The following is a 13,294-nucleotide window of genomic DNA, read 5'->3' as shown; positions in this document are numbered from 1 at the left end:
GGACCGGTGTGTACCTCAGGCCAATAGGAAACGCCACAACGTTATTACACTGGCAGATTTTTAAACAGGGTCTCGCTCTGTCAGTGAAATACCGGGCGAATAAACCCTTTCTGTGCAATAAGGAATCAACAGGCGAGGAACAGAAATATGAGTGATGCCGTCAGCCTGCTTCCCTTTTTGGACAACGAATGTTAAAATGCCTCCGGTGTTAACACACAGTATATGAAGGGCAATGCTGTAGGGCAACGATATGCAAAATAACCTTTTGTATCACAGTGAGGAAAGCAACGGGTCGGCTAAATGAACGCATTAGCTTAGCTTCACCGACAGACACAGGAGCATAAAAGCGACACCAAAGCGGCGTTAATGCATATCATTTCACAGCAAACAAGTCGTTTTTACATTCGGGCGTATAAATTGGCCGCACAGCCGTGAAGAATAGCGGCGTTGTGGACGGCGGTTCGGTGGGGGAAGGGGGAAGGATGCTGGAGCCAGGCTTCGGCGGCCTGTCGCCGCTTCAGCCCTCTTCAGCAACAGTCTAAACGAAACCCTGCTTTGTTTTTCCTATATTCTAGATAACATTAGCACAGCATTCACTTTCCACCAACACACTGCACACCGACTTACCGGACGGGTTGACCGCGGCGGGAGTTGCCATGTTTCCTCAGCGGAGAAAAAGATAACAAAACGGCAGCGATGGAGATGACGCACAATACGGCTAGAGAGCCCCCGTGAGAGACGGTGTAAAGTCCGCGGGATTGGCACGCGAGGCTCGGTCCAACCAACCGCCTCACATCCGTTAGCACGCGGAGGAAACCTAATCTGGATTCAGACGACCAACAAAAGCCTGTTTCTGAGCAGAATATGTATATGTGCTGTGTGTTTAATGAAAATGTTCCCCAAGAGCAGACTTAATAAAATGCAAGATGTCTGAATGGTAGCACCGCGAGATTTTAGGGTTGCTTGAATAAATTAATGTTATACAGGGTGGCTGGTGCAGTGATGAATGTAATGTAAACATGGCGCTGTGTATGTAACGATACTGATTTAAGTTTAGTCTGCCTGTTTATAAAGTTGTTTGGGTTAAGATATGTTCACTTTCTAATATGGTATATACTCCTCCCACTAAAAGCTGCCCAGTTGCTGTGTGTTTACTGGTGAGATACTGGGGCAGTCAAACCCCAGTGTCTCATCCTGAGCTCTAATAATCCACACAGTTTGCTAAACAGACAGTCTCTACCTGTAGATAAAAACATGTTACTATATGTGTGCATAACAGTTTCCTTTTGAATGCACTTTATGTAAAGTCACAGTTTATAAAGGGCTTATCACTGTCTGTAGGCTACTGCAGATTGCCAATCTACTTTATATAACTGAATCCTCATTACTGATGCATTATGCAGGGCCTTAATGTTGGAACAGGTCGAGGTGGAACGGATTTTATTTCACTGTCAAATAAATGTGGAGGTAAAGAGCAATATCTCCTTCTGTAGCAGAGAAGAATTACAAAGGGATATACTCAAGGGAAAGTTTACTTGACTAAATGTAATCAATTATTTAATTTAATTAATTAATTACATTTCACTGTGATTTCACCTTATATGATTAAATGTGACATAGAAACTGACTGATGTTTGCCTTCCATCACTGGGCTTTATTCATTGCTAATACAGCATTAAAACAATAATAATAACAGCAACCTTTGGCAGGTTGTAAGAAATCTCTCTGGATGATGTTTAAACCTTTTATCCGGGACTGCAGTTATAAAGGGTGGTAAATAAAAACTTTATAATAAGCCATTAAGCCTGCAGTTGTAGATGTTACGAACTGTAAATAAATTGATTTTGGTCCAGATTTTTCACAGGATTTTTTCAGAAGAGGTCCATCAGAGGGTCCACCAGAAGAATTAAAGAGCTAAAAAGCAGTGTGTGTCCTTGTTGAGGATAAACAGAGGAATACAGCATTAGTAAATTATCTATTAACCGTCTATAAATTATTTACAGCTTACAACGCCTTAAAGGATGGCTTATTAGAAAGTGAGTTTGATCATCTTGAAAAAAGCCAAAATAATAATCATTTTCTTTTTTAACTAGCTATTTTTGTTCTTTGCTTTGTGCTTCATCTATATGTTTATACTGTAATATTCTAGTACAATATTGATATTGTATTCTTTTTTATTCAGTTCCTTATCTATACTATGCTTTAAAGTTAACCACGCCCTGATTTTTCTTATAGCACCAAACAGCACCCCCAGTTACAAAATGTCCTCCCAGCCATGGCCAGATGAACCTGCTGGGTGGCCCTGTGGCAAAAATGAGTTGCTGGGCCTCTAGTAATCCCCGGCTCCTCCCACTCTTTGTGCAGTGCGTACAATGTGTTTTCTATGTTGGAATACTATCTTGCTTCAGTTCTGATGTGTAGAAATTTGATTGAGCAAATCCATTCAGGAATGTGCAACATACACGCACATGAGATCATTTATGAGGTAATAAAGCAGCACCAACTTCATTTCAGCTGATAGTTAGCTCTAGAGCTGCATATTGCCACACACATTTACAATTGAATTAGCATATAGCTAGACTGGAGCTTTTGGGACTCATCCAGCAGACATGGCCCACGTGTACAGAGTAGTGCTTCTTGAATTTAATGCCAATATTCATTTGAGCTTTGTTTTGGTCTAAACCAAGTCCTATTTTATATTCATCAAATCCCATAAAAAGACCCAAACAACAATATTTAAGTCCGTCTTTCAGTACTTTCTTTCTGATTTTCTGACTTCAGTTCTCTGTCTGCGGCTCTCAGCTCAAAACCCACTGGTTCCTACTAAAAAACAAGTCTATTAAAATGGGTGACAAGTCTATAGTTTAATTTTATAAAGAGGCTCAATAATTCCCTAAATGGACAAAAAGGAGCTGTATCCAGAAAGATCCTATGGTATACAAGTTTATGGATCTGTATCCAGATCTGTATATAATATTATATCATGTTGCATCAGATCATATAAAAATGCAAATAAAACCTGTCAAAGTCTGCAATCTTCTGCATACTGTCTGTATACAAACGTACCATCACCTTGGAGAGTACTGTATTTCTGTGCATTTGATCCTAGCTATACTTAAAGGTCCAGTGTGTAATATTTAGGAGGATCTATTGTCAGAAATGGAATATAATATTCATAGGTATGTTTTCATTAGTGTATCATCACCTGAAAATAAGAATCTTCATGTTTTTGTTACCTTAGAATGAGCCCTTAAAGTTGGTTGAGTGGTGAAGGCAGAAAGCAAGGGACCTTTCAACTTTTTATCAGTACAAATTCTTTATTTTCCCTTTTTCTTTACAGCAGTAGATGAGTGCAGCGTATTTATTTTTTAAATGAAAAATAACCAGGGGGACTACAATCACTGTGGCCAACTCACCAACATCATCTGAAACTTGGGAGAAGCTCCAACTCCTGCTTATATTGCCATGAGCTCCTCCTACCCCAGGAAATAACAATTAGTAAATCAATTAACTTATAGCAGAAATCTATCCAACACCCAATAGATCATTCTTATAAGTTAACAGTGGAAAAACAGTGCTACACATTTTAAAAGAGTAAACTTGATTTCAATGTGCTCAAAATCAGCATATCTTCCAAACATCTCCTAAACCTCCCCCTCATCCATATCACACTTGGCATATCCCCCCAGGAACTTGACCATAAAAGGAGTCCAAATGGGTGTGGGCTTGTTTGGCAAGTTCTTGGTCCAAACCTGAGGATGACAAGTGCAGTCTGGAGGAGAGATGAGAAACACATAAAATTGATCAAAGAAAAAAAAAAAAAACATTTCAATCTTTTTTCAAGATCTTATGTATCTGTGTGACTTTACACCAATGCACAACATAACACAATTCCATTTGACAGGTTCAACCCTTAATCTGTGCTAATTACCGAAACCGAGACACCCAGATAGGTAAAAGTGCAAGGTACCCAGTGCAACAGTGTGGCTAGTTGATGTAAAAATGTTAATATAGTTTTTGGACAACAATGGAGCTCTATGGCACAGAGGAATGAAGCTGTAGTAAAAGTTCAGTCAGCATATAAACCTGTAGTTCATTTCTCACACATAACTTCCTTGCTGTCATTATCAGTGGCTGTCAGTCAGCTGTTTTCATCAGTTGGTCACATCTATTCAATAGCACAGCGACTCTATCGTCTTGCTGCTATCTTTTTACAGATCATACTCTCTCTATCTGCCTTTAGTTCATTCATTCTGCTCTGAGTCCCCATCACCGCCCAGTCTTCGCACATTCATCAGCTTCATTATTTCAGCCTCAGCACAGCCACCACCAGCAGTGCCTGGACTCCATGAAGGGATTTATCTCGCTGCTGTTCAGGACAGACACCTCCCTGTCCCAAAAATCTCCCAGTAGAGTCTAAGCATCTAAGTCTTTTTGTCAAGACTTAATCACATATCATGTTTTAATAAACAATTATCTTTACTTCATTAACTTGTCTCTCCGGATTGAAATACACACAACACTTGTTAGCAGGATCAGTTCATTGATTGTTTACGTCTTTTCATGGGATTTGTTGAGAATAAGAAAAATATTGCCAGACTTATCCTTTAATCAGGTTTAAACTTTACCTTAATGAAACCTAAGCTTTGTCTAAACTAAAAATATCATTCCAAATATCTCTGTGTAGAAGTAAAGATTCTCAACATGGGATTTATTGTCTTTTTCAAATGTGTAAGTACAGGACCACACACACGTTTCACTGAGTTAAGCAGAAATGATGCCTTACGCACACAACACGGCTGCACACACAGCGAGTGAGAGTGGAGAAGGAGCAGGAATGTGTGCAGCACTCTGCTCCTGCTCTGTTTGTGGGGCTCAGTATGCAGAGAGGGGATGCAGCAGCCACCAGTCACCCCCCACTCTCCATCCATTTGCCCCCTTCCTCCCATCTGCCCTCCCTCTCTCAAGCTTTCCATTAACTTGCCACCCTCCCTCGACTCCTCACCTGCCTCCCTCTCCTCCCTCTCTTTCGTAGCGGTTCCTCAGTGCGGACCAGGAGCCGTCCTACCTTCAGCAGCCGTGCAGGATGTGAGGGAAGCAGGTAAGGAGCCCTCAGATTCTTCTCTCTCTCTGGCTGGTGCTCTTCTTTCTCTGCACTGCACAGGCAACAGTTCTCTGTTTGTCAGTGCATAGTGTGATACAGGCTGTGCTGGATCATTACAGTCATTGATGTTCTGAAGTGTCTGTGTGGGGATTTTCTAGCAGATATCTAAGAGGCTGTGACAAGTGTGTATAATGTTCAGATGTGCTTCGAGGTTATTAGATTTGTGCAGTTGAGTGGAATCAATAGCAACTGTAACTGTAATTGTAATTGTACTCTTCTGGGCTGGACTGGCAAATCCTTGACTGGATCAGACAATTGTTCCTAAGCTGTAGAAAAGAGGGAGGTGTTGATTTCACAGAGGTATCTTCAGGCAACTTTCTGCTGATTGCTCAGTGCCAGTGGGACAACAGAAACACATCACTGTATATGCTCAAATTAGAGTAATTAGCCTGCTTAATAAATAATAAATGTTCTAAATTCAGTTAGTGCTGGTGCTAATGATTATATTTTATTTTATTTATTTTTTCTTAAAATTCATTGATTGTCATTGCCTATGAAAACAACAAAGGGTTTTCTGATCTAATGCATTATCACTAATATTTGCCCATTTGGTGCCAGTGGACACACTGACACATTATCAGCTTATAAAGTTATGGTGAATGTCTGATGTTTGTGTCGTGACGAGTTTCTGTCTTGAAACTTTGTAGTTTTTCTTTCAGGCTGATGACAGCGCTGAGCAATGGCGCCAGAATAATGGGGACAAGGAGACTTTTTCTCCCCCCACTTTCAAGTGTTATAGTAATCTGAGTTTACCAATACGTCCACAGTCGTCATTAATGTCTTTCAGAGGCTGTGGCAGTTTAAAGCTAGAGTGAAGATGCTGGTATTGTATGAAACTAGACCTAACGCATCCATTGGTACCAACCATGTCATGCTAGCTTGTCGGGACGAAGGCAAAATAACACTCCAAGGTTAGACAAAATGTTTGTGATGGACAAACAGAGATCCTTTGACCTCTGACCTCAAGATATCTGAATGAAAATGGGCTCTATGGGTACCCACAAGTCTTTACAAACAATCCCACTTTCTGCTAAACCCATGCAGTTCTGGGCAAAAACCATGCAGTTCTTTGTATGTATAAAATGAGCAATTGTGACCTCTAGGATAATCACAGTGTAATGAAACTGTACAACCACAAGCTCCAAAGGATTATGGGTTTCCTAGCCACTGATTTCTCACCATATTTTAGCTGACCAAAAATGATAGGCTAGGCTAAGAATGAAAAGAACCTGACTAGCATATTATATCATCCAAAGCTGAATGTCCCCCTACTTCCAAACTCATCCTGGCACCACTGGTGCTGTGACTTGACCTAAAGTTGGTTCAGCGAAATATAGAGGAAATGACGCAAAGACCCACATTTTAGATGACAAAATGTAAAGAGTATTCAGTGTGTAATGGCTACACAGTTTTACAACTGGAAAATATAAGAATCACTTTTCTCCAGCGAGCCACAGGAGAGGGACTAAAGAGCTGTATGTCCAGAGTCGCAGGTTATCTATCCCTGAACTAGATCCTGATGAAATAATGTACATTCCACAGGATGGCTGGAGTGAAAGATGACTGAAGCAACTGTAGCAACAGAGCCAATTTTGAATGTCAGAGTTTGAATTCAACTGTTATATCATTGCAGTGTCTGCACTTTAGTTTCTCACTCTGCGCAGCATCATTAAATTTCCTTTTACACAGCCCACTACATTATCTGCTTCATTTAAAGCCTTTTTTAAAAGGAAACATGCTGGCTTTAGAAGGCTTAGAAAAGTGGATAGAGACTGAGTGAAGACAGTTTATCTGTTGCCATTCTAGCAGCTCACTGCTTTACCACTTTATTTCAGTTCATAATGATTAATGCACTAGTTCAAGTAAAGGTCGATCCTGACCTCAAACAAGACATGCAATGCAGTGTGTCTTTTCTTGTTTGTGTTTGGTACAGAGATAAAGCACAAAGCAATAATGGAAGTCATCATTCAGAGCTGTGAGGATGCTTGGAAGTCTGTTCACTGCGTGGTCGATATCGATGTGAGAACAGTGTTTTTTAATGTCATTAAAGTTAAACCAATACTTTGTTTGCCAGTGTATGGTATCAGTTTGTAATGCCACAGTAGCAGCCCAAAGAGCGTTCATTAGATCTATCTTAAAGCAATGGTTAGGGTTAGGTTACGATGCAGGCACTGCTCTCCATCAGCATTCCCCGCCCCAATTCCAGGCCTGAAAACTCAGTGTTCTGAGCACCCAATGGCATCCAGGGCAATACAGCTAAGCTAACTAGCTAACAGCAGTTACTTTACTGTCCATCAGGAAACTCTGTAAATCACAGAGTTGAGGCAAAGCAGCTGGAGGACATCAGAGGGAAAACCAGAAAACATTTTCTCCATAAAATATGATTCAGTTTCACCAAAATTCACCATAGTTGGTGGTGTGTGACTTACTGCAGTAAAGAGTTACGTACTTGCTCCGACCCAGAGACAGAAGTTACACAGTGCCAAAAACAGGCGTACAGAGCGCAGAGGAATGACAGAGGCAGTGTAGCATCAATTTTGAAGCTGTTTTAAGGTAGAAAAGTTACATAATGAGGCTTTAAAGGAGATTTTAGACATGTAGATCTGTGTAATGATTACTAATACTCAGTCTGTGAAAACAGCTGTGTAATGTCTTCAGTGGCTCTGGATGAGCTTTGTCAGGTAAGCTGTGATGGATTTTTACAACAATTTGCATAATAATTTTACCACCGTAGAGGTTTGTCTCCCATCTGTCTGATTTTTCTTAACTTGTCTTGTTTTGTAGCAGTCAACATGTTCCTGGATCTCACCAATTAACCTGCTGAGGACCCAATTTGTATTAATCAAGAACTAACCCTTAATGTTGTTTTAGAGGATCATTGTCATCTGTCATCATCTAATGTTTAGGTATCACCTCAACAAATCCACATCCAAACATTTTTGCCTCAGTGCACTATGTCTCCTCTGCACACTGTGACTCATCTGAAACAGAAGACAGAGATATATGTTATAAACAAAAACAACATGGTTTCCCAGCTTTAGGAAGTACCAATATGTGGGTTTTGTGTATATGTATGTCTGCATTGGAGGAAGTCAGACTATAAACATTGCCAGAAGCAAATCTCAGACTTCCATTTGAAATATTTGACTTCATCGCATTCAGAATTTAAACCAATAAATTGCTTAAACAATAAAAGTCTTAATATCTTGGTTGAGGGGGCTGGCACAGAAACCGACGAGGCGGCGTGTGTAGTAAAGTATGGTCTGGAGAAAATCCTGCAGAAAACATTCCAGCGAAAATAAATTTTATATTCACCATCTATCATGATGTCAGGAGAGGTAAAAAACACTTTATTTTAATCCAGTGAATGGCGCTGGTTAGAATCATCCAATCAGTGTGTGCTTCTAGCTGGGAGAATGTAGAATGAGGTAGTAAATTCACTCATATATGAAAAATATTATCCTTTCCAACTTTGAAATGGACTCGATATGTAGCAGGCAATGCATTATATTTGTAGACACAGGAGCCTTGGACTTGATGTTACAGCTGATGTTGGTCTAACTGGGATCTGATCCATTTAGTAGTCGATGTCTGATATGATGGATGTGATGCAGTTTGATTAACCTACTGTATAATGAACTGTATGATTTGTCACTACTTCACTGGTCACAGAGGCTGATAAGGAAGTCGCATACCAACTTAATGTCCTGTACAGAGGAAAGCTGACCTTACCTTGCAAGGCAGCTGGATTCGCAAGATCACAAGATCATGTCGGAATCCATAGGCTTCAAGCTGGTTTGGACCAATCAGTGTCCTTTGAGGAACTACTAGTTCCTAGTGATGCAGCGAGAAGTGATTGTTTGTTCAAAAACAACAATGGTGGCTGCTAAAGAGGTTAGCATAGCTGCTAGCATCAGTTCTATCAGAACTGAAGACTATTTCTTCATTAAAAGAAGAATAAAGTACGGCGCTGAAGGCTTTTCTTAATGGAAAATAAGAACTTTTCTCCCGACTGGCTTACTACTGTCATTGATGCGATTGGTTGAAGTTAGCCCGTGAAAGTGACAGATGGTTCAGCCAATCAACTGCCATGTATTTTTCGAAAGTTACAGCCCTTTTCTATTCATTTTCTAAGGATGACTGTGCACCAACTAAAAGACTGTGGTTAAATTAGTATAACAATTAATTTGAATTAATTAATGCAAAGTGTAACAATTGAACAATGTCTCCAATTTCTCTACTGTGCACTGACAAATTTTGACCTACTAACCACTTGGTTAAGGTTGCGGAACAACCGTGGTCATGGTTAAAAGGAACCAACATTGTCAAATCATGACATGAACAGTGGTCTCCCATCTTAAAGTCAGACATTTTGTTGAGCTCTATAGAAACACTGCCCTCCTTTGCTTCCTCCTTTGCTCCCAACCTCACTTGAAGGTAAACATATGATGTTTTGTGGTATTTGTTGAAAGGACTGATGCTGTCACTTAGCAGTATAGTAGTACAAGTACTAGTTGCTGTAGTGTTGGTATTTTTACAGTGGTAGCAGTAGAAGTGATACAGTATATCATCTTGCAATAAGCGCACATAAGAGGTACCCTGGACTTCTGGTGAGGTGTGAATGACTTCCACAACACCTAGTGTGGCTGCCTGCTGTTTGTCAGGGCGATTTCTTTGCCTGTGGCGAGGGAGGGATGTCCAGGGTCATCAGTGATAAGAGTGATAGTTGAGAGGACTGCTTGCAGACACACACTGTCACTCCATCGGGATCAATGGCCTATTTAGACATGATTGCCATCATCGGTACTGCCTTTAGAGTTCCTGGATGACAGTGACGAAGAGACAGTCACTCTAAATCTGACTAGTGTGGGGTCAGGTCCAGTTCATTCTAAGATCTCTAAATTAGTATAATATATAAGGAGAGAAAAACAACAATGTTTTCCAACAGTAAATGAAATCACTTGGTTGAATAGACTGACTGACTTACTGATATCCCAATATTGAAATGATTGTCACATCACATTGTGTGTCATTTGGAGCAGCTATGGCCAGACAACACTAGCTCTTTTTGAACATATATTTAGGAGCACTATTCACTGGATGCAAGGAGACACCCTTAGAGTTTGTATTAAAACCTTGCAGTCCTGTGTTGGAGCACAGATCGAATATGAGTCACTATCCTGACACTTATTAGACTGCACTGTATTCCTTTTCTTGGTATTATTTCTCTACATTTCTCCCTACTTGAAAGATGCTTCTAACGTTGGCTGCAGTGGAATTTATTATTATTTGTGTGTAACATTTAGGAGGATCTATTGTCAGAAATGGAATATAATATTCATAGGTATGTTTTCATTAGTGTATAATCACCTGAATATAGGAATCATTGTGTTTTAGTTACCTTAGAATGAGCTGTTTTTATCTACAGTGGGAGCAGGTCCTCTTCTGCGGAGTTCACCATGTTGAACCAACATGTTTCTACAGTAGCCCAGAATGGACAGACCAAACACTGGCTGTAGATAGGGCACTTTGTGGTTTTGGCGAGTTTCGAGGCCACCGTAGTTTCTCCTACGCGTTTTTGGAAGGATGGAAGGTTTGGTCAGTTGGTTGCAATCTTCAACTTCACCACTAGATGCCACTAAATTCTACACACTGGTCCAACTGTCTGGAACCATGTTTTACTAAAAAGATAAAGACTCATTGAATATATGCAGCAAAGGCATGCCTTGTTTAAAAAGTTCTACTATTATATAGCACATAATGGGAATGTAGGGTCATAAGTCAGTGCTTCTGGTTTGCAGTATTATACATATTACTTGGAAGACATTAAAAAGAGTGTAATTATATGCATATGAGGTGCAAGCAAGGACGTTTGTGGACATTTTAATGCCTTAGGCCAGAGTGGCACCCCTGAGAGAATTATTCTTTTCATTATGATATTTTATGACAAATATAATACTACTGATCTTAGATTCCCATTTAATGACTCGGTGAGGCACTCACTCACAGCTCTGTGTGGTTAGTGTTTTAACAGAGCACAAGAGGGTTCCAGGAATGACAAATGTCACTCCAGGAGCCTCTGGATTTATAGCTGATACCTGCTAATCAAATTTTTTTTTTTTTGGCCCGAGTCAATCCACAGAATTAAGATCCTTAGTTTAGATTTTGTTAATCCAATTGACTGACTGACTTTTACCTGATTTGATTTAAGGGTGCACCTGCATGCACACATATAATCTGAATACCAGTCATGAGTCTTATCCTGGTGTGGATCATATTATGATGTAATCTGCATGGTCACATGATTCTCTGCAGTGCAAATGTAGACCTGGTTCCAACATAAACTGCAGCCATAGTTTTAGCGAATAATCATATGACAGGGAATGCAGCACTCTCCCTTTAGAGTCAGCACTGTAGATGCTCCTTAGCATCGGGGCTTTAGTGCAATGTAAAGAGAACATTATTTTGGAGTCTCTCCAGCTGGTGGCACCCTGCCTAAATGACCCTCAGTGCAAGGCTATTGGAAAACAGCACTGATGATAAGAGTAACGCCTGCACACTGACCCCAAACAACAAAGTTATTTAGATGGACTCTGTCTAACTAACGACTAAGATCTGACTGGGATTAAAGAATTGTCCATATGAATACATTTGTGGTCTGGAGTTGCTGTCTGTAAACTAAGTGCACTTTGATTGATATAGCTTTACCTTTAGAACAAGCACAAAACCTTTTCTGACCTTCGTAAATATCTCAACTCTCAGTGGTTCATGCAGGTGGTGTCACTCTGCAAGTAAAACTAATTTCTGTATCGACATATTGGAAATTCTTTGTGAATGTGACATTTTCTGCTGTAAACTCTTGCAGCCCTCTGTATCGCTTCAGTTGTTTTACTGGGCATTCATAATGTCTGAAAATATTAAGTGACTACATCATATTTAGACATTTTAGCTGTTATATATGTCAGCTGACATGGATCATTGAGAAAGCACAATGAGAATAGCAATACCAGGGCCAGACATAAACTGCACTGTTTGTTCTTTCTGACAGCCAACAAATGTTCTGAGTCAAATGAATGAAGTTATATGGGAGCTGTTGAATCTTCAGCAATGAAGACACACAAGTCCATCCAAAGACAGATCCATTACCTGAACTGGGACAAAGCTAAAGGCTGTATAATACTATTCAGTGTAATGAAGATATCAGTTACTGTGTTTTAATAAAAGACATGAATATGCATTGTGTATTAATATTTAAATTCTAATTTAGTAGTCAGTTTGACTCTTTGTATCAATAAATGTACATACTGAAACTTTTGCACTGCAGCATATAGAAGATCACAAGATTCCAGTAAAGATTTTATTCAGTTTTTATGAAGTTCACTAGTTAAGTATTTCATCAAGTTTTTACTGTAAACGATCAAATGCTACAAGCAAGTTTTCTGTGGAATAGATCCGCAGTGTGGAGTTGAACTTTTGGACCGTGTAGGTCACACCCCACTGTCTCGGTTTCTGTCTGTCACTGGATGAGTCATTCTTAGTGTCACCGCTCACGCTTCTCATCGCATGTCACAATATACTGTGCTCTGCTGTATGTGTGTACTAGTGTATATTTGTGCCTGTGTCCTCTGGAAATGTAAAAGCACTTTTTAAAAGACAGTCAAGTCTTCAGGTGACCTCAGGTGACTCAGCCTTTTATTTCCCTCTCTGTGGTGTCTGATAGCTGTGACTGTAAAACTGACCGGATCTTAAGGGAACAGTCCAACATTTGGGGGTTTGAAAAAATGTCATGGATTAATAATGGTCATTTTATTAGCAGGGCTTTTACAGGACTCCATCTCCTTATAAATGTGGTAGGCAGACAAAGCAAACATGAATGTGAACCAGTAAAATAAAGATTGTTTCACAGCAGTTATGTCCTAAAGCACAAATAAACACAGACCCTTTCCTTACAGCAGTATGTAAACTGGTTTTATTGAAGAAAATCTGCTAAATAAGCTCTGCTAATTCAGTGATAAATGCATTTCATTTTCACATTCACACATCATCAGAAGTAACTTAACACGACTCCTATACAGCTGAAAGCGAACATGAACGTGAACCAGTAAAATAAAGCAGATATCTGAAAGCACA

At 39.9% G+C, this 13,294-nt stretch overlaps 2 protein-coding genes across 2 annotated transcripts in view; one reads left to right on the top strand and one right to left on the bottom strand.

Annotated features, from left to right (window-relative positions):
• The window catches only part of arnt2 (aryl-hydrocarbon receptor nuclear translocator 2), a 77,460-nt gene extending 76,428 nt beyond the window's left edge, over positions 1-1,032 (bottom strand). The window contains exon 1 of the mRNA XM_051380001.1: positions 628-1,032. Coding sequence (XP_051235961.1) covers positions 628-658 — 31 coding nt within the window. The 5' untranslated portion in view covers positions 659-1,032. The remainder of the gene's footprint in view (positions 1-627) is intronic.
• Positions 1,033-4,852: 3,820 nt separating this feature from the next.
• The window catches only part of LOC127352017 (cortexin domain-containing 1-like), a 40,382-nt gene continuing 31,940 nt past the window's right edge, over positions 4,853-13,294 (top strand). The window contains exon 1 of the mRNA XM_051380099.1: positions 4,853-5,101. The gene's annotated coding sequence lies outside the window, so the exon portion shown is untranslated. The remainder of the gene's footprint in view (positions 5,102-13,294) is intronic.

The sequence above is a fragment of the Dicentrarchus labrax genome, unplaced genomic scaffold (assembly GCF_905237075.1).
Source record: "Dicentrarchus labrax unplaced genomic scaffold, dlabrax2021, whole genome shotgun sequence".
NCBI classification, from domain to species: Eukaryota; Metazoa; Chordata; class Actinopteri; family Moronidae; genus Dicentrarchus; species Dicentrarchus labrax.
The sequence above is the reverse complement of the archived record's forward strand: the minus strand, read 5'-3'. Positions and strand labels throughout refer to the sequence as shown.